The 24,911-nt window shown below is 33.7% G+C and overlaps 4 protein-coding genes and 1 long non-coding RNA gene across 9 annotated transcripts; all 5 read left to right on the forward strand.

The window, feature by feature from the left end:
• Positions 8,790-11,901, forward strand: LOC104740978. Of its 2 annotated transcripts, none has more exons than XM_010461732.2 (4): positions 8,790-8,931; positions 9,278-9,514; positions 9,661-9,725; positions 9,817-11,901. In XM_010461732.2, exons 2-4 carry the CDS (start codon positions 9,349-9,351, stop codon positions 11,686-11,688), a joined length of 2,103 nt encoding a protein of 700 aa, XP_010460034.1. In that variant the 5' UTR covers positions 8,790-8,931; positions 9,278-9,348; the 3' UTR covers positions 11,689-11,901. The 2 variants fall into 2 exon arrangements, with proteins under 2 accessions (XP_010460034.1, XP_010460035.1); XM_010461733.2 differs by lacking the exon at positions 8,790-8,931 and adding an exon at positions 8,955-9,125.
• On the forward strand, positions 11,974-13,835 carry LOC104740979 (ras-related protein RABG3b). Its single transcript, XM_010461734.2, has 7 exons — positions 11,974-12,342; positions 12,476-12,502; positions 12,613-12,712; positions 12,803-12,949; positions 13,057-13,137; positions 13,248-13,393; positions 13,491-13,835. Exons 1-7 carry the CDS (start codon positions 12,287-12,289, stop codon positions 13,552-13,554), a joined length of 621 nt encoding a protein of 206 aa, XP_010460036.1. The 5' UTR covers positions 11,974-12,286; the 3' UTR covers positions 13,555-13,835.
• On the forward strand, positions 13,944-16,037 carry LOC104740980. 4 transcript variants are annotated; one of them, XM_010461737.1, is made up of 9 exons: positions 13,944-14,161; positions 14,253-14,304; positions 14,413-14,486; positions 14,577-14,678; positions 14,858-15,001; positions 15,090-15,141; positions 15,332-15,405; positions 15,486-15,575; positions 15,726-16,037. In XM_010461737.1, exons 1-9 carry the CDS (start codon positions 14,028-14,030, stop codon positions 15,736-15,738), a joined length of 735 nt encoding a protein of 244 aa, XP_010460039.1. In that variant the 5' UTR covers positions 13,944-14,027; the 3' UTR covers positions 15,739-16,037. The 4 variants fall into 4 exon arrangements, with proteins under 4 accessions (XP_010460039.1, XP_010460038.1, XP_010460040.1 ...); XM_010461736.1 differs by having other exon boundaries at positions 15,730-16,037; XM_010461738.1 differs by having other exon boundaries at positions 15,735-16,037.
• On the forward strand, positions 17,579-18,139 carry LOC104740982. The gene is made up of 2 exons (XR_760254.1): positions 17,579-17,677; positions 17,882-18,139. It is a non-coding gene; the product is annotated as an uncharacterized LOC104740982 (long non-coding RNA).
• LOC104740983 (polyadenylate-binding protein 3-like) lies at positions 21,829-24,895 on the forward strand. The gene is made up of 7 exons (XM_010461740.1): positions 21,829-22,399; positions 22,676-23,457; positions 23,539-23,616; positions 23,701-23,790; positions 23,884-24,186; positions 24,275-24,490; positions 24,632-24,895. The coding sequence occupies exons 1-7, from the start codon at positions 22,087-22,089 to the stop codon at positions 24,845-24,847; spliced, it is 1,998 nt and encodes a 665-aa protein (XP_010460042.1). The 5' UTR covers positions 21,829-22,086; the 3' UTR covers positions 24,848-24,895.

Raw genomic sequence — 24,911 nt, forward strand, 5'->3', positions numbered from 1 at the left:
AGCGCAATGTCACTTGAAGAAGAGCTTTTGTAGGCGAGCCACAATCATGACCATTAAGAGTTGATGCAATATTACGGAGAGACATGTAATTCTCTTTTAACTGTGTGGTGAGCTTGTTCTCTTGCCCGCTGAAAGCATATGCTACAACCGGTCTCATAATAGCTTGAAGATCCGATCCGATATTACACCACAAACATGGTCCTGAAATGTGAGACATATATTCTATCATAATATTCCCTAATAGTGATGCACGCAAGTTACCACGAACATTTGTTAGCTAGGTTCGTCTCATAGGGTTTGACAAAAAAAAAAAAAATTTGCAGTTTTAGTTTATGTTTTTAATGTTGCTATATATTTCACGAAATGACTCACTACTAAATCATCAATCAAAATATACCTGAATTTGTAAATCAAACCTAACAAATAATGATCGGATATTACCCCAATGGCCGATCGGATATTGGTCCCGTTTCTCTAGAAGGTCACAGATTTCGCATCCAAAAGCTTTGTATTGCAAACCTAGCTGGATTTCTTATAATTTATTAAACTTTACACTATCTATTTAATTAATACGTTATATATATATATATATATATATATTTGAGGTTGTTCAAAACACTGTTGTATGTATCATATGAGGTTGACGCACACTTTCTCAACGCCACGAGCCACGAGGTCTTAATCGTCAAAATTCCAAAAAAAAAATTTTACTCTTTCCTAATATTTTCTTTTGTTCTTTTCTCAAAAGGTATAATTTCAGATTGACCCAAATATTTGACGATGATGTTGATCACCTACCCACACTTTTGTTTTCTCCTTAAAGATATCCACCCAACCCAATTTTCTATTATTCAATCCCAAGCCGACGTCAGTAAAGTAGTAAACTTGTAAATACAGTCTTAGGTGAGTTTATTGTTGTCAAGAAATTCAGTTGATTACTACAAAGTATTGCTTGCAGTAATTTAATATTATATTTCAAATTCTGGTAATTAAGATCGAATTAAATATGTATATTGAAATATAATTCCATAATTGAGTTTTTCGGGTCTTTGGCAATTGGCATACATATAACTATATAAGTGGTTTTTGATAATTGACCAGGAAAAAAGTTTTTTTTTTTTTTTAATCTTTGGTCAATTTGAATTACATATCTTCCAGAATATATTTTTAAGTATTGTTTGGCATATAAAATATGGTACCAATTATTCCCGAATCCCGATCAAGAAGAATAAAAATAAAGAGTTCAAATTCAAGTTTGAAAGAGGATCATCACTGTCCGGTTCATTGGCCCAAGTGGGATTGCGGTCTCCACCACTTGTAATAATAATATACGGTCCATGTTTAAACTGGTCGAGCCGGGTGGTGTAAGGCTCCTAAACGGTATCGTTACACTCAGCCACAGCCTAAAGGCATGCATGCTCACGATCGAGTCACGATAGACTTCAAAGTCAATTGAGCACAAGAATCATAACCCTTTCCACTTGTATATTTCTTTATTTCTTAGAGATTCATCATTCATCAAGTCTTATTTTTATTAATAATTCACGGAATAAATTAAATTTCGTTAAGCGTACATGATGCACATATAATTTTTCGCTCGCTTTTGGATGACGCTGGGAATGGCTAAATAAATATCTAGATAAGATAAGTAATACAAAAACGAATTTTCATCATGGGCATCGAATTTATATACATTAACATTAGAACAGAAACAAAAAAAGAGAACCTTTCTCTTCTACTTTCTTAACCAATTTTTAAATATTCAGCCATGTTCGAGTAAGTTATTTCAACATGTTCTTTTTATAGCTAAGGAATGATCCATGGTTTTATAACACAGTTAATTCTTGTCGGGTGAGTGTAGCCGTTAAATAACCCATTCACCAGATTATTTCATAGGTGTAAAGGTTAAAACATGACACCATTTCAACTTACCAAATGAAATGATTTAGTAAATTTTGCGTTTGAGGAGAACTAATTTCTGACCTAAACCCTACAGAACAGTTACTCCTTAAATAGAAACCACAAGATCACAACCACCTAATTTACTTCATCATGTTATATGATAGGGGAATTAATATCACAATCTAGAGAGAGATTGTTCTATATAAAGAGTATTCTAATCGAACTCAACTATTGAGCAAAAAAGATAACCACTAACTAAGCTAGTCTAAGAATATGCGACGTCAAGTGGGTAAGATGATTCTTTTCGTGATAATACGATGATTTACATTTTACATTAGAGACCTTGATCACGAGACATCGAACTGATGGCTTATTATAATTAGTCGAGGTATTTGTAACAAAGATAAACCATCCGAGAAAATCATGTGGATCAATGCATCTTGCAATAGTTCAGTACTGAAGTGACATATATATAATCCTTTAAATTTGTTTCTTTGTTCCCCTTTCATATTCTTAGCTATATACATATGTATATATTTAATAAATTATTTACGAAATTTTTGTGGTAAATCTATAACTATAAGAATCACATATACAAATGAATCTTAGTGCTCTTTTTACTAATCATATTCCGCAAGGGTAAGTGCGTGTACGAGTGACTGTGTGAAAAAGGGATAGCTAAGAAAAAGATGCACACACAGACATAACTTCACGACAAAAGATGCCGTGAAGAATTTGGCCCAAGGATTGCGAGAATAATCAACACTTATTTGGTATAGTGCCTTACATGCATCTACATTTACAAATCACAGACACACACACACCCAATAAAAAGATCCATCTATATTGAGTAAAAATAAATGCATCTCAAAGTTGATGATAAACCTCGCAACAAATGTTTGTTAAATATGCTATCTACGATGATCATTATTTGGTTGTAATATACCACATACAGAGACATACACACAGAGAGATATATGCATATACTATGTGATGTTTTAAATTAAGATGATATTGGGCACAAATGACATGGTTATAATATTGTCAAAGGTATGGGATAATGGCGATACATGGGAATGGTATGTTTTGATTCGAACCCACCCCAACAAGCACAACAACGACAATTATAATTAACAATATATAATAAATAAAAGTTTTGTGGAATTCTAATTCCAATATTCTCAATTATTGGCCATATAAAAGAATAAAAAAAAAGAGAGAAAAATGCCCATTTTCAAAATTCTCGAATTCAATAACAACTACGATTGGTTCGATTATATATATGTATTGTCATAAGAATAAATTTCGTTCCACCATCCTTTCAGTATTACTATTTCGTTTCATATTGTCATGATTTGATTTGTTACTGCAAAATTTTTGTCTTTTATTGATCATATATTCCTCGTTATGTTGATCTTTTTTCGAAGTTAACAAAAATTTCCACCTGCCAACGCACTTTAGGCTTTTCATTTTTGTTCGGTTTTGTTTTTGATTTGATAAAATATATTGTCAAGTTCGAATATATGCTTATATATACATCAATCTAAGTTATGGATGAAATATCAACTTGCTGATTTGCGATTCTTGTTGGTACAGCTTTAAAAGGGAAGCATAACCTACTCTTGTGCTTGTGGTGTCGTTTTGTTGATTAAGATCAAAGATCAATTCTGATTTGGTACACATAAATACTAATTACCACTAAAAAATCTATACGAAAAGTTAAATACTTTGAAGTTGGAGTTGGATTAGTCTTTGTTTGTTCTAAATAGTATCATTTTATTTTTGTACAAGTTTAACTTAATTGGTATATATAATTTACAAAATTTTCACTAGTTAGTATATATCTATCATTATTATTATGTCTCGTCATAATAATGAAGATTTTTTTTTCCCTTAAACGATGGTGTTTAACTTGAGGTTTATACTAATTGAAATGGTTCATTTTTTGGATATTTAGTTATAACACGTAATAAATAGTTTAAAATCCCAAATTCCCATGTAATTAGAAAATTATATCTGTATATATCAAATTATATTTATAAATTGAATTAATAGAATATTTGACCCCCCAAAAAAATGAATAGAATAAAGAAAAAGACATCAGTATGAAACAATGCGAAAAATTGAATTGCATGCATGGTTGATATTGGTATTGAAATTGTGTAAACAAATTGAAAACTTATCGATGCACATACTTTATGAATCGTATAATCCTCCGATATTATAAGCTTTAAAATCTGGCAAAATACCAATAAAACAAAATCATAAGAATTATAATCCCATTCTATTTTAGAACCCATGCCAGGAGTTTTGTGGTCGGTTTTAACAGCCGCATGCATGCGTGAACAAGACAGCACTAAAACGAAGTGGAATCGACTCGTCGTCACTCGTACTATAAATCTCACCAGAATTTCCCAAAAAAGTCTTTGCACATGCATATTAGGAAAAAAAGAATCGCGATAAAAAAGACCTATGTGATAATGTGATATATATGCTTTCTGGTTATTTTTTTCTGGTTTTTTTATTTCGTTTTAAGCTTTATAGGGTTTATCATCTCCATGTTAAAACGTTCATGTAAATCAATCCAGCAAATAAAACAAGGAAAGAAAAGATTTCTACAAGGATTATGACTAATGTAACAAATTGAATCTTCTAACGTAATTTTACTTACGGATTGACTTGTAACATAAACTTACATATAGTATAGTATATCACTATATATATCAGTGATTATAACACCTGTTTGACATGAAATTGTCGTTTTAGTATATTGTAAGTTAAAAATTTGATGGACGAAATATGATATGAAAACTTAAAAAGGCTAATAATGGAAGAATGATTAATTATCATAATTTAAGATCGAAGATATACATATCGAGTTCAACTTATTGGGTCCATCCTATAGGTTTTTTACATCTTCCACACCATATAATATATATCTGAAAATTTAATAACTATCAAAAAGAAAATAAAAATTTGTCGCAGTCAATAAGGGACCTAACCGCCCTAAGATTCCACCGAACCCAACACTGCAAAGACCACTTATCTTAACGTGACCTAGCACATGTCGTGTGGCTCTTCTCATTCCATGTTGCGTCCTCTAAAATTATCACACTGTTTTTTCCTTTCGCAGCTTTCTTCTCTTTCTTAAGTTTATATCTATGTGTAAGAAACTCAATTTTTGGGTTTGCCAACTAATTTGTATTAGACAAAGAACATATTGGTTTTTTTTGTTAAAAAAAAGACAAAGAAAAATCACGGAGTACAGACACTTCACAATGGATACATATTAAACCCACGATAGATAAGAGTCAATCTCACAAAAATAGAAACTGAACTTACAAAAGGATTAAGCATAATAAACTCCTTATATTATTATTTTTGGTTATACATAACCGGATAAACCAACTCTAAAAATCATCATAATTACTTAATTAGATTCGAAAGCTTCTAGTATTTTTAGTTAATAAACATACAATAGTTTGTTTTTGTTTGATATAATCCCTGAAATTTTGGGCACAAAAGAGGATATTTAAGGCCCATTTAAGCCCGACTATTTACAAAGTATAGCGAAACTTTGTAGAATTCATTTTGAAAAATTCTTAATTGTTTAGTGTTTTATATCGGAAGGGATAAAATACTACAAAACAAATCCATAGAAGCAGAGAAGTCAGAGCAGTGACAACTAAGTAACTAACAGTGGCGAAAAAAACTCAACTCGACCGCTCTATAAGCCCATGCGATGGTTTTGTGTCGGTGACCAAAAGGTGGCTTCGCATATCTAAATGTTTATTGATGATCAAAGGCTCAAAGCATAACAAAAGTTCTTGAAACATGTTTTCTTTTTCTATAAATGTTTAACGAAGACTGAGAAGTGATAAGCGACAAAGAAGTGGCTTCTATATTTATTACAAACAAAAGAGACATACGCGTGTGATTTTGTCAGAGTTGGACGGATTTATTTATATTCAGCGGCCAGCTATAGTGTCCGACCATGGTACAGTCTTGATCCACTGCTACTAGTATCGCCTTGTTCATATACGATGTGACCACCACGCAAGTGCTCAGTCTCCTCAGGATTCTGAACGGACAACTTATGTTCAGTTGTTTTGACTTTCAAGGCCCCTAGCTCTGAAGCTACTTTTTTTCATCCTTGGCCTTTGCTCTCCCATCAGTCTTGTACACTCAACAGCAATTCTTGCAGCTTTCTGGATCTTTCTCTGATTACCCTCGTCCATCACTCGCCCGTCGATAACCTCATGCAACCTATTCTCTTTCGTGGCAGAAGCAAAGTAACTCACCAGATGTCTTGACTGCTGTGGCCGTTCAAAGCACCATGGAATTTGACCTGAGATCAATTCCATGAGGACTACCCCAAAAGAAAACACATCACTCTTGTCACTAGAAACCCTGTGTTGTAGACTTGTAGTATTCCGGGTCAAGATAGCCTCTAGTGCCTTGCACCATAGTTTCTACGAAAAAAATCATGTATTTTTATTGTAAAATTAAATAATTTAGATATTTTTGGATTTTTTTAATAATAGTAATGCAGTCACAACGTCGTTAATGGCAATAACAGAAACGAGGGAAAATTAGAAAAAATGTAATAGTTCATGTTTTTTTTGTCACCTAAAAAAAATTATTAGAGATTCTTTAACTTATAATAATAAAGACTCTCTAACAAAAAAGTTGTAATAATAAAAAAATGATAATAATAAATAAGATTCTCTAACAAAAAAGTTGTAGTATTGTAATAAAATAAGAAAAATTAGTTACAGAGCAGAGCGATAAAACACATTTTTTAATTAAATAAAACTTGCCATTTAGCAACTAATTTCCCGTTATGGTAAATTCCATCATCTTTAGCGGTCCACATACGTAACCCATTACATGGACGTGTATTGGGTCCTATGGGCGCTTCCAGATAATAAAGTTCGTGCCGCTGTTGTCCTTCTTGATACAAATCAAAACGTATTAAACTCGGTGTAGGCGGCTTTTGTGTGAACCTAAAGACGTATGGTCTTTCATTGAATTTCAAAATTTGGGTCTTTAAATCATGTCTAATAGTGAGGGTACGACCAGGGCCGAGCTTGTTTTCAAATCCTATCAGAACTTTATCGCATTTTATTGCTTCGCTAAACCCAAAATACATAGAAATAACTAACATGATGAAAACTATAAGATGATTGATTCATTATGTTATGTGAGAAGAAATCTTTTTTGGAGTAATATGAATCTAAAGGCATCGAATTAGAATATTTATAGTTTGTTTGTGTGGTTACATTTTATTGTTTATGGCTTTAGCTAAATTTAAACATATGGCCAAAGGAAACTGAATGTCAAATGACGACAAATAAGGTTGGACAATGATGAATTAACCTTACAAATTATAGCTAATCACGAAAAAAACTTAAATCTAAATAAAGATATTGGAAGCGTGTCATTTTAAAAATGTTTGTATTACTATGAATTAAATTTCTCAATAAAATTAAAACATAAATTGACGAAATTTAAAATTGTTTCTTAAATTTGCAGCTATGTAACCAAGGGGATTTTAATTTAAACATCTTCTATTAGTGAAAATCTTGAACCTAAATATAATCGCTCAAATATAATACTCGTTAGAAATATATAACAAATTTGCTTTATCCATCATAACAAGAACAATATGCCATAAGAAAATTTTCAACCAAATGGCGAATGTATCTATTCTATCTCACTTTCTATGGTTATATGAACAAAATGTTAAATCCCCATTTGAATCTAATAATCTATTTTTTTTTTTAAAGACAAAGAACATTTTTTTTTTTTTTTTTGTCAAACAAAGACAAAGAACAATTATGGAATACAAACACTTCACAATGGATACATATATTAAACCCACGATAGATAGAGAGTCAAGCGCACAAAAACAGAAACTGAAATTACAAAAAGGATTAAGCATAATAAACTCCTTATATGTTTTTTTAGGGTCATGCTGCGTTTTTGTAGCATCGTTCTCAAAGGTAAACTCCACAGCCCGCAACCCTGACTTTTCCATGTGGGTGATCCAGCCGTCAGTTTGAAAAGCCTTTTAATCCATCTCGAATAGTCGAATTTATCTTTTTTAGTTGTTAGAGCTTAATTTGATAAGGGTTTAGAACGATCTAAATATGTAACACTTCAACCTTAATTTATTTGTGAAATGAATGTTGTACTTGTACAATTTATCAGGTTTATATATATATATAAATCACCGGTTCAACATAACCGGATAAACAAACTCTAAAAATCATCATAATTGGATTCGAAAGCTTCTACTATTTTAGTAAAAATGTAAAATAAACGTGGTTTGTTTTTGTTTGGTCTCTCTTATTATCTTTATTATACTATATAAACCTTGAAAATTTGGGCTTAAAAGGTGAAATTAGAGGCTCATTTAACCCCGACAATTTACAGAGTACAATATAGCGAAACCTTTTTACAACTTAAGTAAATTGTTTAGTATTTTAAAGTTTTTTATATATGAAGTTGCATAATTCACTATAATATTTGAAGAACATGAAGTGATGTTCGATTAATGGATCTTATCTTTTGATAGGAAAGACTTCCAATTGATATATAAATGGGTTGTTGATATACACAATAAATACACATGCAACTAATTTTTGTTTATACAAAGATATAGTTATCTGATTATATTTTAGCTATGTAATTAAGGAAAGAGAGAGAGAGAGAGATAGTGAAGGAGCGTAAAAGACTCAAAAGAGGTAAGCAAATTTCACGGGGGAAAGCATTTTTTTTTTTTGATTAGAGGCTTATTTATTGATTTTTTTTATAACAAAAATAAAATAAAATTCATATTATCAAAAAATAAAAATAAAATAAAATAAGTTACAGAACGGAGCAGAGCAAAAAAGCACTATTATTAATTAAAAAATAAATTCTCTATCTCATCGTGTTCGATCTCGACTCCAGAGACGCCTGCTTCATCGCCGGCGTCGCTGTAGCACTCTCTCTCTCTCTCTGGCCGAGCCTTGCCTTTTTCGAGTACGTTTTATTTTTAATTTTATTATTCGCTTTTATCTTCTCCTTACCTTTTCACATCTCTATCATCCGATCCGAGAGAGAGAGAGAGTAATCCTCGTGGAATCGATCCTCTTTTGCGGTTTTATCAATTTTTTTTTTTTGTCTCTCTGTGTGTCGTTCCTGGATCGATGTATTTGACCTGAATCCAAGATTTGGTGTGTTATATATATACATATATATATATATATATATATATATATATATATTTGATTGAATCCGTTGAATTTGTTAGTTTGTGAATGATCCGTTTAGAAAGAAGAATGCAGAAACTAACTAACTCTATGGTGATTTTGATTTTTGTTTAAAGGGCTCTCGTGTGGCAAAAAAACAAAAACAAACAACAAAATTGAGGAATTGGCAAGAAGGATTCAAAAGAGAATGGAGTTTAACAAGCAGCAACAACAAGTTAAAGTTTCTTCTTCTTCTATAGAGGAGAAAACGGATCCTTCCAGCATTTCTCAATTGCCACAGGCCAACATGGCTGGGGATTTACTCAAGAGTCATAGACATACTACTACTTCCCCTCCTCCTCCTCTTATTAAAGGTCTCGCCTTTTTTTTTCTTTTTCTTTTTTGTTACTTCCTCTCTTCTTCTGTTGTTGTATATATTTATTCTTATTATTTGGTTAACTTAGATGTCGTCGTCTGATATACATACTATGGGTTTTGGATTTTGTTCTCACTAATGCAGTAGTGGAGCAAGGGAGTGAAGATGATGATGCCCTCCTCACTCACCCTGATTTTGATACCCCTGAGGTGTGTGTGACTCTCTTCTCTCTCTACTTGTGTTTTTTTTTATTAATCTATATACAAACAAGCAAGAGATTACTAACTTGATGAAAATCAGGCGGGGGGCAATGGACATTCCGATCCAGCAAGCTTGGACGCTGATTTAACTGAGTACAAAAAGAAGGCCACTATTATTGTCGAGGAATACTTTGGCACCAATGATGTTGTCTCCGTTGCTAATGAACTCAAGGAGCTTGGCATGCCTGAGTACCGTTACTATTTTGTCAAGAAATTAGTCTCCATGGCTATGGATAGACATGACAAGGAGAAAGAAATGGCTGCTTTTCTCCTCTCTACCCTTTATGCTCATGTCATTGATCCCCCTGAAGTTTACAGAGGTTTCAACAAACTTCTCGCTTCCGCTGATGATTTCTCCGTTGATATCCCCGATGCTGTTGATGTTCTTGCTGTCTTTGTCGCTCGTGCCATTGTCGACGACATTCTTCCTCCTGCTTTTCTCAAGAAACAAATGAAGTTGCTGCCAGATTCCTCCAAAGGTGTCGAGGTTCTCAGAAAGGCTGAGAAAAGCTACCTAGCCACTCCGCTTCATGCTGAAGTTGTTGAGAAGAGATGGGGAGGTACTGATAACTGGACTGCTGATGATGTCAAAGCAAGGATCAACGACTTGTTGAAAGAGTTCGTGATGAGTGGAGACAAAACCGAAGCTTTTAGATGCATCAAAGGACTGAAAGTTCCCTTCTTTCATCATGAGATTGTCAAACGAGCACTGATTATGGCCATGGAAAAGCGAAAAGCACAAGCCAGGCTGCTAGATCTTTTAAAAGAAACAATTGAGGTTGGTCTCATTAATTCCACCCAGGTGACTAAAGGGTTTAGCAGAATCATCGATTCAATTGAAGATTTGTCTCTTGACATACCAGATGCACGCCGTGTATTACAGTCTTTCATCTCTCAAGCGGCTTCTGAAGGATGGTTATGTGCTTCTTCTCTGAAATCACTCTCCGCTGATTCAGGAGAAAAGCTGCTTGAAAACGCCAGCGCCAATGTTTTTAAAGACAAGGCCAAGTCCATCATCCGAGAGTATTTCCTTTCAGGTGACACTTCAGAGGTTGTGCATTGCCTAGAAACCGAATTGGATGCATCTTCGAGTCAGCTGCGCGCAATCTTTGTCAAATATCTGATAACTCTAGCAATGGACAGGAAGAAAAGAGAGAAAGAGATGGCTTGTGTGCTTGTCTCTACTCTTGGTTTCCCTCCCAAAGATGTCAGAAAGGCCTTCTCGATGCTCATAGAATCTGCAGATGACACTGCTTTAGACAACCCAGTGGTTGTTGAAGACCTTGCCATGTTCTTAGCAAGAGCTGTGGTTGACGAGGTGCTAGCTCCACGGGATCTGGAAGAAGTGTTAAACCAGACCCCCGAGGCAGGCTCAAGCGTGGGCGAAAAAGTGATCCAAATGGCGAAAACATTGCTGAAAGCACGTCTTTCAGGTGAAAGGATCTTACGTTGCTGGGGAGGAGGAGGAATCGAGACAAATTCGCCGGGATCGACCGTGCAGGAAGTGAAAGAGAAGATACAGATTCTTCTAGAAGAGTATGTCTCAGGTGGAGACCTCAGAGAAGCATGTAGGTGCGTCAAGGAACTGGGAATGCCGTTTTTTCACCACGAAGTTGTGAAGAAGTCAGTGGTGAGGATCATAGAAGAGAAAGAGAAGGAGGAGCGGTTATGGAAGCTACTAAAACTGTGTTTTGATTCGGGACTAGTGACGATATATCAGATGACCAAAGGGTTTAAAAGAGTTAATGAATCACTTGAAGATCTGTCTTTGGATGTCCCTGATGCTGCGAAAAAGTTTTCAAGCTGCGTGGAAAGAGCCAAGCTTGAAGGGTTCTTGGACGAATCATTCGCTTCTGAAACTGAGGAATCATCACACAGTAAGAAACAGAACGGCTCGTCTTCGTCTGGATGATTATTAACAATTAGAACACCAACCTCAAAACCTTTTTTAGAGACGTTGGTTTCACGCAAAAACTACCTTTGAAATTCCTTTTTCTTTTTATCTTTTATTATTTATACACAAACTTAAAAGTTTTGGATACTTTTGCTGACGTTTTTTCTTACAGAAAACAAATTATATTTTTGTCTTAGTGACGTTTTGTTATAGCACATTACTTTACCGACCTGTTTCTTTTTTTTTTTTTTTTTTTTTTTTTTTTTTTTTTTNTCATCATCACATTGATCATTTTTTTTTTGTAATGTTTTTTCATACAGAATTTTTTTTTTCTAGTTTTGTTCTATGATATTTATCCTCTACTCCTCTCATGAAAGCTGGACAAACCCCAAGGCCACGAGTCTTCCAGCTATTTTCCTTTTTTCGATTAAAAAAAGTAATACTAATAAGACTTTTGGTTCTTCCCCCAAAAGATCGATCATAGAGATCGAAATTGGCGCTCCTTTTCTATTATCTCTGTCTCTCTCTCTCTGCTTTTACCAAATTCGAACAACAGAGCTCGTATTTTTGTTCTTTCCAAAACAAGATCAGAACATATTGACTGTGTCAGTGAGACATGTCGTCGATGCGAAGAAGAACTTTGCTCAAAGTTATTGTTCTTGGAGACAGCGGGTTAGCTTTAATAATTAATATTCACTCTTTTTTTTATTTTCCATACCTAACTTTTTATTCTTCTTGATTTAATCATTTCTCTTGTTTTTGTTTTTGTTTTTGTTTCTGTTTCTGTCCCCAATAATCATCTCAGGGTTGGCAAAACATCGTTGATGAATCAGTATTCTAACTAAACTTTTGATTCTCTTCTTTCTTCTTCTTTTTATTTTTCTAGCTGTCGGTGAGAAGAAAAAAAAACTAATTAAGCTGGTTTTTTTTTTGTGTGTGTAGATATGTGAATAACAAGTTTAGTCAACAGTACAAAGCTACGATCGGAGCTGATTTTGTCACTAAGGAGCTCCAAGTAGATGACAGGCTTGTCACATTGCAAGTGAGGTTTTTCTTTCTTCTTTCATCTTCTTGTTTTCTAAAATTTTGATGTCCAGTTTTATATATGAATTAATTTATCTATTTAAAAAAGATATGGGACACTGCTGGGCAAGAGAGGTTTCAGAGTCTTGGTGTTGCTTTCTATAGAGGTGCAGATTGTTGTGTTCTTGTCTATGATGTTAATTACTTGAAGTCGTTTGATTCTCTCGATAATTGGCACGACGAGTTTCTTAAACAGGTTGCTTTAATTTGATCCTCGTCACATTAATTATCTCTTATCAAAAAAAGAAAGAATTCGTCTTCTGCTTTTTTGTTACTGATATGATCAATTTTCTTTTGTGACAGGCTAGTCCACGTGATCCAAATGCATTCCCTTTCATACTTGTTGGTAATAAGGTTGATATTGATGGAGGAAACAGCCGAGTGGTATGTTTTTAGTCTCTTAGCTTTGCATCAAGAGAATTAGATATACATACAGATAGTACAAGTCGTCCTTGTAATTTTTGCTATATTTCTTTGTTCCTTGATGTCTTCAGGTATCTGAGAAGAAAGCTAGAGAATGGTGTGCTGAAAAGGGAAACATAGTCTATTTCGAGACATCGGCTAAAGAAGATTACAATGTTGATGAGTCTTTCTTGTGCATCACAAAACTTGCCCTCGCTAATGAACGCGACCAAGATATGTATGTAAAACATTACAACCTCTTTCTTAGTTTAGATTAAAAATATATAAAAAAACAGAATTTCAATTGAATCTTTTCTCATAAATCGGTGTTACAGATATTTCCAGGGGATTCCAGAGACTGGTTCGGAGCCTGAGCAAAGAGGAGGTTGTGCTTGCTAGAGCTAAAGAAACAAAACAACTCGTTGCTCCTCTCTTGATCTGTGCATTTCAGTTGCTTTATCTGTTGTTGTTGTTGTTGTTGTTGTGTCTGAAATTTTGATGATGAGACGACCAAAAACAAAACTCAATTCGAGTCTCTCTCTCTAAGTAAGGTTTTTGGTTACTGCTGTGCTGGTTCATCATCATCTTTGATATTTTTGTGAGTATTTTGTATGTAATAAATTATTTTGTACTCTTTTGTTATGCAAATCGAAAACCTTATGAGTCCGGTTCAACCGTAATTAACTGAATCCGGTTCGGTCTGAAATATCAGTTAAGCAATTAGGCGGGTGACGTGGCGCTTCCTTCCCCACTTGTTTCGTTCCTTCGTATTCATTTCAGTTGAATCGTCGTCAATCTTTTCGATTTCTCTAATCTCTCTCTTTTCTCTCTCTCTCTCTGTCTCTCTCTTTCTGTGTTGTTTGTTTAGCACAATGGCGACGACTAGTTTAGTAACCGGACTAAAAGTGTTTTTACCGGTTATGTTCTGTGTGATGCTCGGGACTCTTGTCTACACCATCATCACCGATGGCCTTCCTTTACCTGATCGTCAAGATGTCTTCACACCGTAAAACCCCCAAATTCTCCTCTCTTTCTTTATTTTCACACAATACAAAGATATGTTTGTTCATGTTCGTTTCGTTACGTTTTTTTTTCAGATGGTTCGTTACGACAATTTTGGATTTCTACATCAATATCGTACCTATAGCGGTATGCTTATTATATCTAGCTTTCCAGAGATTCTTGATGAACCTTTACTTGTCTCTTTTATTTATAAAAAGTCTGAATCTTTACTTGTTTTTGATTTACTGAATTCAGGTTTGGATTGTGTATAAGGAGTCTTCATGGTCTGGTTCAATACTTTGGACCGTTTTGCTCATTATGTTCGGCAGGTATCATCTTGTTATTTGAATTATTAAGCAAGATCATATAGACTACATTATCTTGAATTTGTTGTAAATTTTTTGTCTTTTTGTTTCCAGCCTCACGACATGTGTGTATCTGTTTCTTCAACTTCTTAAGCTGAGAACTCAAGAAGCTTCAGAAGATCCTATGTACTATTTGTTACTTCGAGATTCAATCAAGTATGTGTTTCCCATTTTGGTTTTTTAACTTGTTTTCTCTGTTGTGAGTTCAGTTTCATTTTGATCATTGATGTGATTAGAGTTACAGTAATGATCATATCTGCTGTATAGTTTTCGGGAGAGTTCTAGACCAATTTAATCAATGTATGTAAAAATGTGTACATGTGTTTCTTGTTTAGGGATGGAGTAGGTCTGAGAGACAAGAATTCACTTGTTGTCACTGCAAGATTTGCGTTTGGTGCCTTAGGATGTGTGATGCTAGGAGCTTTGATTTATACAATCTTGACTTATGGTGCTCCTTTTCACATGGAGCTTCTATACCCGTGAGTTTCATTTTTCTCTGCTTTTTTATTTTTGTGTTTGAATCATCTGTCTTGCTTTGCTTTATTCATTGGCTAAACCTTTTCACAGATGGATGGTGGTTTTATTGGTTAACTTCTACATTCATGTTGCGGTATTATCAGTAAGTCCCAAATCTTTCACTGCATCATAACTAAAGTATCATCATCTTTTGCTCGTTTTGGTTTGCTAAAACTCGATGAGGCTAGAGTAGTGCTTTGGATGGTGATTAATAAAAAAGCCTATAAGCTCTGTTATTACTGAGTTTGTTACATTTTTGCTCTTCCATTAGTAATTTACTCTTTTTATTTCAGGTTTGGGTTGTCTATAAAGAAACTAGTTGGATCATTGGAATTCTCTGGGTTGCTCTATTGATAGGTCTTGGCAGGTACAATTCTCTCTCAAAGTCTTAATACTCTTGATGGACAAGAACATTTTTCATTCATGTTTTACTTGATACTCTTTCAGCGTTGGCACGAGCGTAGCTATTGTCGTGCAGCTGTTACGTCTCTCTCCTCTTGACCCGCTCTACCTTGTTCTGGTGAACAACAGTAATCGGTAAGCTAGGAATATGCAAAAATAATATTCCTTCTCTTAAAGACTTAAAAAACGTTATCTTAGGAGATTGATTAGATACTCAAACAAGCTTATGAACATACTGTACTCTTATGTAATTCCTTTTTTTTACATTTTAATCTTTGGTTGGAGGAAGCAAAGTTAAAAGTTAAGGCTAAGTTAGTGAACTCTCATGGGTCATGGCAGGGCTGGAGATATGTACGAACGCACTCATTCTGCGGTTTTGCGTATGTGAAGCTGTGTGATTTCATTTTAACTTCTTTTTTTTTTAACCACAAAAGTTCAAAACATATATTGCAAGTTTGTATGTTCCTTAGTTTCTTTTGTATATTGTGTGACAAAACGTAGCCTGTTCTTCTCTGGGCATAAATGCAATTACTTAGTAATCAACATTTTTGGTCATGAATCATGACTTCGAAGAACACATGGATTTAGACTTTTTAAGTCCGGAAATATTTGCTTTTTTGGACCGGTGAACTATTTGGCTGTTTTGATGGCATGCTTTATAACTACACTAGAGATGGACCCGTGCGAATATAATTGTAGAAGATAAATATATGTATATATGTTTAGGGGTCATCCATTCTTATATTTTTAATGTTGTGTTCATTTTTTATGTATGCTTGTTTTAAACATATTCAATCTGTTGCTATTGTTTATGTGCATAGTTTATGTATCTTTGTTTTACATTTACATATCATTATTATTGATTTAAATTAGAAAAATATATTATCAGGTAACTTTTAAGATCAATATTGAATAATATGTTATTTAATTAATTATTACCAAACAATCATGAAAACCAAAAGTTTGTATCACTTATGTTTATTTGGTATAATAAAAATAAAACTTATTCTAAAGATGAGTTAAAACCAAATTAAAATAAAAGAATCAAAACCTATTTTATGCATACACTTAAAAATTAAAAATTAAATTCAGTCCTCAATTATTGTTTTCTTCCATTGATCATCAATTGGTTCTTGATCGTTCGTCACGTTTTTCGCGTTTGGTTCCACAATTGACATCATCCGAATTTGTCTGAACACATAAAGATAAAATATTAATATGTTAAGTGAAATAATATATTGTATTTAGCAAACATAACACATCATAATATGTGAAGTGACTTTAGTGCAGTGGCAGGAGATAAGTTAATTTGTAGAAGGCTAAATCACACCATGGATCGGGTCCCGCTTCCTACGAATGTAGGAATTTGGCCAATGCACCGGCCAGTTATGGCCCAATGGTTGACAAAAAAAAAACACACATCATAATATATAATATATATATATATATTTACCTTTTTCGTCTATAATCTCCAAGAATGTAAAAGTTTGATATGATGCATCAAAATCATACTTTTTAACTTGAATCTCGGATAAATTAGTATTTACAACAATTGAATGTACACATGTGGGAACATCTTCTATTAAATATAACAAAACTTGCTGAAGCATCTCCATCATCCACTATTACTTCAATTCTAAATTTAAAAATATAATAAATTATTTATTATTTAAAATTTTAAAATAATTAAAATTATAGAAAATTTAATAATAATATACTAATAATATACCTTAGTACTCCAACAGCTGGTGATTTGTCACACTTTTTGTTTGTGCATATAAGAGAGGTTGCTGATATGAGAGCAACTCGAACATGATATGAAGTACCAACTTTTTCGTAACACTATTCAATTATAGTTGCTTTGACGACGAACTTCTTTTCCTGCAGTTATAATAATATTGTCAATATATGTCATTAATAATTTTATTCATTGTTCAGTAGTATATGTTCGTTATAAAGTAAAAAAGAATAGTATTTTTACCTTGCAGTCATTTGATGAGACATATTCTCAAATATCATTAATTGATTGGTCTTCTGGACGTATATTTTGTTTAGTTATACCACCCAAATTAACCAAACAATCACCATCATACCTCAAACTATTAAAGTTACATTGGAAAGTTAGTTTATNCTTGATACTCTTTCAGCGTTGGCACGAGCGTAGCTATTGTCGTGCAGCTGTTACGTCTCTCTCCTCTTGACCCGCTCTACCTTGTTCTGGTGAACAACAGTAATCGGTAAGCTAGGAATATGCAAAAATAATATTCCTTCTCTTAAAGACTTAAAAAACGTTATCTTAGGAGATTGATTAGATACTCAAACAAGCTTATGAACATACTGTACTCTTATGTAATTCCTTTTTTTTACATTTTAATCTTTGGTTGGAGGAAGCAAAGTTAAAAGTTAAGGCTAAGTTAGTGAACTCTCATGGGTCATGGCAGGGCTGGAGATATGTACGAACGCACTCATTCTGCGGTTTTGCGTATGTGAAGCTGTGTGATTTCATTTTAACTTCTTTTTTTTTTAACCACAAAAGTTCAAAACATATATTGCAAGTTTGTATGTTCCTTAGTTTCTTTTGTATATTGTGTGACAAAACGTAGCCTGTTCTTCTCTGGGCATAAATGCAATTACTTAGTAATCAACATTTTTGGTCATGAATCATGACTTCGAAGAACACATGGATTTAGACTTTTTAAGTCCGGAAATATTTGCTTTTTTGGACCGGTGAACTATTTGGCTGTTTTGATGGCATGCTTTATAACTACACTAGAGATGGACCCGTGCGAATATAATTGTAGAAGATAAATATATGTATATATGTTTAGGGGTCATCCATTCTTATATTTTTAATGTTGTGTTCATTTTTTATGTATGCTTGTTTTAAACATATTCAATCTGTTGCTATTGTTTATGTGCATAGTTTATGTATCTTTGTTTTACATTTACATATCATTATTATTGATTTAAATTAGAAAAATATATTATCAGGTAACTTTTAAGATCAATATTGAATAATATGTTATTTAATTAATTATTACCAAACAATCATGAAAACCAAAAGTTTGTATCACTTATGTTTATTTGGTATAATAAAAATAAAACTTATTCTAAAGATGAGTTAAAACCAAATTAAAATAAAAGAATCAAAACCTATTTTATGCATACACTTAAAAATTAAAAATTAAATTCAGTCCTCAATTATTGTTTTCTTCCATTGATCATCAATTGGTTCTTGATCGTTCGTCACGTTTTTCGCGTTTGGTTCCACAATTGACATCATCCGAATTTGTCTGAACACATAAAGATAAAATATTAATATGTTAAGTGAAATAATATATTGTATTTAGCAAACATAACACATCATAATATGTGAAGTGACTTTAGTGCAGTGGCAGGAGATAAGTTAATTTGTAGAAGGCTAAATCACACCATGGATCGGGTCCCGCTTCCTACGAATGTAGGAATTTGGCCAATGCACCGGCCAGTTATGGCCCAATGGTTGACAAAAAAAAAACACACATCATAATATATAATATATATATATATATTTACCTTTTTCGTCTATAATCTCCAAGAATGTAAAAGTTTGATATGATGCATCAAAATCATACTTTTTAACTTGAATCTCGGATAAATTAGTATTTACAACAATTGAATGTACACATGTGGGAACATCTTCTATTAAATATAACAAAACTTGCTGAAGCATCTCCATCATCCACTATTACTTCAATTCTAAATTTAAAAATATAATAAATTATTTATTATTTAAAATTTTAAAATAATTAAAATTATAGAAAATTTAATAATAATATACTAATAATATACCTTAGTACTCCAACAGCTGGTGATTTGTCACACTTTTTGTTTGTGCATATAAGAGAGGTTGCTGATATGAGAGCAACTCGAACATGATATGAAGTACCAACTTTTTCGTAACACTATTCAATTATAGTTGCTTTGACGACGAACTTCTTTTCCTGCAGTTATAATAATATTGTCAATATATGTCATTAATAATTTTATTCATTGTTCAGTAGTATATGTTCGTTATAAAGTAAAAAAGAATAGTATTTTTACCTTGCAGTCATTTGATGAGACATATTCTCAAATATCATTAATTGATTGGTCTTCTGGACGTATATTTTGTTTAGTTATACCACCCAAATTAACCAAACAATCACCATCATACCTCAAACTATTAAAGTTACATTGGAAAGTTAGTTTATAACATGAATTAAATATATTTAATAAATATAATATAATTAAGATTTGAGAGAATACCTCTTTCGAAACGCATCAACCGAATCAGAATCATAATTCAAATAAAATTTAGTTCCTAAAGATGCTGACAAATATATTTTACCTTCATATATCTTGACCAAGATGCTCGTCATGATGAGTACGATATTATTATTTTCCACTCCATGATATTTGTCTTCCAAGAGTTGTGCTTGTTCTGCCCATAATGTTGCAGGTATTTTGTTTCCACTTACTCATGTAAGAAAAAATAATATTTACTCCTGAACTCAATTAAAATTCATAAAATATATAGTTACATAAAATAATAATGATATATGCATGGAACTTACTCTTCTAGTAATAGAGTCAGAGTGACCTTTCTTAAAGTGGGTGTAGTAGTAGTACGAACATCAGTTTTGTTCATATATTTAATATATCTGATTGCCTCTATATTTAAATAATGTTAAACATATTTATACGACTCATATAATTTTAAATTTTAAAAATTACGTACGTACCATATAAATCAATTGTGTGATCTTGTAACTTAACAAATCCCTCGTAATTTCGAAATTGAAATTTTCTCGTGGTATAATTATTATAGTAAAGGATATTGAATGACATAATATCGAATAGAATAGAATTAGTACCTCGCTTGTTTGCCGTTTTATTCCGGAGACATCTTCGTTTTTAGTTTAGAGCATGCTTGATATCTAGGAAAAAAAATAAAAAAGAAAAAAAGTTGAATTTGTTACCAATTTCTTAGTTGCATAGTGGTAAGTTGGGTCCCTATATTTTGTAAAAATAATATTAATCAATGATTGGAAAATATGTAAGTGAAGCTGAATATGAGTTTTATACTTACCCATTAATTTAATTTGTTGACCTATGCCTCAAGTGTAACATGCTCATGTTTTAAATTCTAATTGAGTTTAATACATTGGAATGACATTTCCCTCTCTATGTATATAACAAAGATAGGAGAGAATATCCTTTTCTCTTAGGGTTTAGGCCTAGAACTACGTTTATCTTTATTGTAAAATTATCGTTATCATTTATTTTATGGTTAATGATTTTTTAATTTGTTAAGTTTTTTTTTAATTTTATGATTTAATTATTTTTAGAATTAGAAGTTTGTGTTAAACTGACATGTGTAACGATCTTATGAATTACTAACTTTTGAAAAATTGACAACTGTCACGATCTTGTAAGTTACTAACTTTTGAAATCATACTTTATATGAGAAGATTAGATATCACAATTACAGTCTCCGCTCTCCAGTCTCCACAATCACCATTTTCATATATATATTAAAAAGATTACATGACAATGTATACCCTCGTTTAGTCTAAGTTTATGAAGAACTCAATATGGTTTATCATAATCCATATGATCAGGTCAAAGAATCTAATAATAGTTTTATACTCTTATTATTATTGGTAATGTAAATAGATTCATTAGCCATGCAAAATCTGGGAGTCGCAGTCTCCACTCCGAAAAATACATGGCTATCCATCTTTTACTCCAATCTAGACTAATAAATATCATGAATCCATATAGTATTAGTTGCGGATATTTAAAAAGGAATTTGTAATCTTAAATACCACATAATACTAATGTTCAAGGAATACACAATCTATATAAATTATAAAAGAATTCCATTATCCATGGTTTTCTTAATATATAATTCTTCAGCATCATTTAAATATATTTGAAGGAAGCTCTAGTTCATAAGAAAAAAAATAAAAATAATAATGATATAGTCTAAAACTGATGAATATCACCAATCTATTTATCATAAACCCAATATTTGGTCAAAAGAATCCAAAAATACTATAATGTCGCTATTTATAGTAATGTAGATTGATATCCTAGCTACGACCAAATCAAATTGATCCCAAGCTCTACTCTAAAAAAAGTGGTAAGAAAAGAACCACACAGAAATTTTCACATTCTTGATTTGTGGAATTAAAAAATAAAATCTATATGTAAAATCAGTCAAAACACAAGCGAAACAATAGGGTAAAACATAACACTGTGACCTGTTCTAAATCATTAATTCTCCGGATCCAAAGGTCACTTAGTAAATGTATAAATAAACGTACACAACTCTTCACACTAGATTTTGTATCTCTTCTCTTCACTCCTCTCGATCATTAGAGGAAAACTAAAAAAGGAAAAAAAAAAATCAAAATAAGAATAAATTTTTTTCCTAAAAACAAATAAAATTAAAATCTGTGAAGAAAAAGTATATTAACACAATCTCTTTCTCACTTTAAAACCTCCTAAAAGAAAACAAAATCTTCCAATTTTTGTTTTTAGAATTGGTTATTTTTGTTTCCTTTACCGGAGACGAGAAAAATTCACGAATCGTTTCTCGTAAAAAGTAAAACTCCCCAACATGGCAGCGGCGGTTGCAACGGGTGTTGCACCGGCGACAATGATTGATCAGGTTCCAAGTCCGACAGCTCAAAATTCGGTTCAAATATCGGTTTCAGTACCGGTTCCATCTCCAGAGACGGTGGCAGCAGTGGCCGATCAAACCCACCCGAACTCGTCGCTCTATGCGGGAGATCTGGACCCCAGAGTAACCGAAGCGCATCTGTTTGATTTGTTCAAACATGTAGCTACTGTTGTCTCGGTTAGAGTTTGTCGTGATCAGAACCGTCGCTCTTTGGGATATGCCTACATCAATTTCAGTAACCCTAATGATGGTAAAACTATAATTCTATACCACTTGAATTGCTTAGTGTTCAACTACACCATGTTAAAAAAATGTTTACGCTACATATTAATTTAATTTTTAGAAGTAGTTGATGCATCAGTCTCTTATTTTCTGATCTACTTAGTTCAAAACGTGATTAGTTTGTTTGAAATTCTCTTTCAGTACCCACCTCATCGTAAACTTGTAACTGTCATAGATGCTAGTTTCAGGAGGATTTTATTTGCTTATCTATATTATGTTTGACGCGATTTATATATATATGCAGCTTACCGTGCAATGGAGGCTTTGAACTACACTCCCCTCTTTGATAGGCCCATTCGGATCATGCTCTCTAACCGTGATCCTAGCAGGCGATTGAGCGGCAAAGGGAACATTTTCATCAGAAACCTTGATGCCTCAATCGACAACAAGGCCTTGTTCGAGACGTTTTCAAGCTTTGGAACCATCCTCTCCTGCAAAGTTGCAATGGACGTGACTGGCCGGTCAAAGGGATATGGATTTGTCCAGTTCGAGAAGGAGGAGTCGGCTCAAGCCGCAATTGACAAGCTTAACGGAATGCTAATGAACGACAAGCAAGTCTACGTGGGACACTTCATCAGACGCCAAGAACGCGCTAGGGATGAAAACGCCCCTACACCACGTTTCACTAACGTGTACGTCAAGAATCTCCCAAAGGAGATTGGTGAGGACGAGCTACGAAAAACGTTTAGTAAATTTGGAGTGATATCGAGTGCGGTTGTAATGAGGGAGCAGAGCGGGACCTCGAGGTGTTTTGGGTTTGTGAACTTTGAGTGTACGGATGCAGCGGCTAGTGCGGTTGAGAAAATGAACGGGATTAGCTTAGGTGAAGATGTGTTGTACGTTGGAAGGGCGCAGAAGAAGTCTGAGAGAGAGGAAGAGCTAAGAAGGAAGTTTGAGCAGGAGAGGATAAACCGATTTGAGAAATCTCAGGGAGCGAATCTGTATTTGAAGAATCTTGATGATAGCGTTGATGATGACAAACTCAAGGAGATGTTCTCTGAGTTTGGAAATGTAACCTCTTCCAAGGTAATAACTATAACTATAAATCCATACATTCGTGTTGTTGATGTTACGTTGTCTTTGACAAAAGCCCTTAACTAAACGTAGGTTATGCTTAATCCACAAGGAATGAGCAGAGGATTTGGTTTTGTTGCTTATTCCAACCCTGAAGAAGCTTTAAGAGCTGTGAGTTTCTAACGCTGTTGTATATTCTTCTGTTATCGTTGGTCTCTTTTGTAATCTAAGAGATGAACACATATGACAATGCAGCTGAGTGAAATGAATGGGAAGATGATAGGAAGGAAACCACTATACATAGCTCTTGCGCAGCGCAAAGAAGATAGACGAGCACACTTACAGGTTTCTTAACTTTTCTTTACATATATTAAAAAGAAATGTGTCTGTTATCGCATGTGTAGTGACTATAGTGGTACGTTTTGTTTTTGTTTTTAGGCTTTGTTTTCTCAGATTAGAGCACCAGGGCCAATGTCGGGGTTCCATCACCCGCCAGGTGGACCAATGCCTGGTCCACCTCAACACATGTACGTTGGCCAGAATGGAACAAGTCTAGTCCCGTCCCAGCCCATTGGATACGGTTTCCAGCCTCAGTTCATCCCAGGGATGCGTCCAGGTTCTGGTCCTGGAAATTTCATCATGCCGTATCCGCTTCAGAGAGGACAAATTCAGACCGGTCCTCGTATGGGATTCAGGAGAGGTGCAACTAACATGCAGCACCACATCCCACAACAACAACAAGTATGTTTATAACTAAAAACTGAGTTGGTTATATATATAGTTTCGAAAAAAGTCATGAAACTGATATTGGATTGGACTGGATTGACAGCTTATGCACCCTAACCCGACCCCGGGAATGAGATATATGAACGGGGCAAGTAACGGGAGGAACGGAATGGATACGAGTGTTCCGCAAGGTATATTGCCTCCAATCATGCCTTTGCCAAGAGATGCTTCTTCAATATCTCATCAGAAAGCTCCTCTCCTTCCAATCTCTAAGCTCACTTCTTCCTTAGCTTCTGCTAGTCCAGCTGATCGTACTCGGGTTTGCCTCTCATCTCAGCTAACTAATTGTTTGTTTGCATTTGCTTTTACATACTTTGGTATGTATATATAGTTTATTAAGAAAGACAAAGCATATTTAATTAAGTTGTTCATTTAATTTTATAATAATTGTTTGGCACAGATGCTTGGAGAGCAACTTTACCCACTTGTGGAAAGGCATGAACCACTTCACGTGGCTAAAGTCACAGGAATGTTGTTGGAGATGGATCAAGCTGAGATCCTGCACTTGATGGAGTCACCAGAGGCACTCAAGTCTAAAGTATCTGAGGCTTTGGATGTTCTCAGGCTATCTGTTGATCAACCTGATCATGATCTTGGTTTCTCTACCACCGACTGAAACTTGCAATGCTTTTGCTGAACTCTGCTTTTTCTTTAGTTTTGTTATCGAGTCTTTCTTCACT

Source organism: Camelina sativa, chromosome 14 (assembly GCF_000633955.1).
Source record: "Camelina sativa cultivar DH55 chromosome 14, Cs, whole genome shotgun sequence".
Lineage (NCBI taxonomy): Eukaryota > Viridiplantae > Streptophyta > Magnoliopsida > Brassicales > Brassicaceae > Camelina > Camelina sativa.

Bases quoted from the DNA above. Each gene is read 5' to 3' on its own strand.
- LOC104740978 (XM_010461732.2), top strand. From the start codon at position 9,349: ATGGAGTTTAACAAGCAGCAACAACAAGTTAAAGTTTCTTCTTCTTCT. The intron at 9,515-9,660 runs GTCTCGCCTTTT...TCACTAATGCAG, and splicing joins TCCTCCTCCTCTTATTAAAG to TAGTGGAGCAAGGGAGTGAA. The intron at 9,726-9,816 runs GTGTGTGTGACT...GATGAAAATCAG, and splicing joins CTGATTTTGATACCCCTGAG to GCGGGGGGCAATGGACATTC.
- LOC104740980 (XM_010461735.1), top strand. From the start codon at position 14,028: ATGGCGACGACTAGTTTAGTAACCGGACTAAAAGTGTTTTTACCGGTT. The intron at 14,487-14,576 runs GTATCATCTTGT...TTTTGTTTCCAG, and splicing joins TTGCTCATTATGTTCGGCAG to CCTCACGACATGTGTGTATC. The intron at 14,679-14,857 runs GTATGTGTTTCC...TTTCTTGTTTAG, and splicing joins TTACTTCGAGATTCAATCAA to GGATGGAGTAGGTCTGAGAG.
- LOC104740979 (XM_010461734.2), top strand. From the start codon at position 12,287: ATGTCGTCGATGCGAAGAAGAACTTTGCTCAAAGTTATTGTTCTTGGA. The intron at 12,343-12,475 runs GTTAGCTTTAAT...TAATCATCTCAG, and splicing joins ATTGTTCTTGGAGACAGCGG to GGTTGGCAAAACATCGTTGA. The intron at 13,138-13,247 runs GTATGTTTTTAG...TGATGTCTTCAG, and splicing joins ATGGAGGAAACAGCCGAGTG to GTATCTGAGAAGAAAGCTAG.
- LOC104740983 (XM_010461740.1), top strand. From the start codon at position 22,087: ATGGCAGCGGCGGTTGCAACGGGTGTTGCACCGGCGACAATGATTGAT. The intron at 23,791-23,883 runs GTTTCTTAACTT...TTTTGTTTTTAG, and splicing joins ATAGACGAGCACACTTACAG to GCTTTGTTTTCTCAGATTAG. The intron at 24,491-24,631 runs GTTTGCCTCTCA...TGTTTGGCACAG, and splicing joins GTCCAGCTGATCGTACTCGG to ATGCTTGGAGAGCAACTTTA.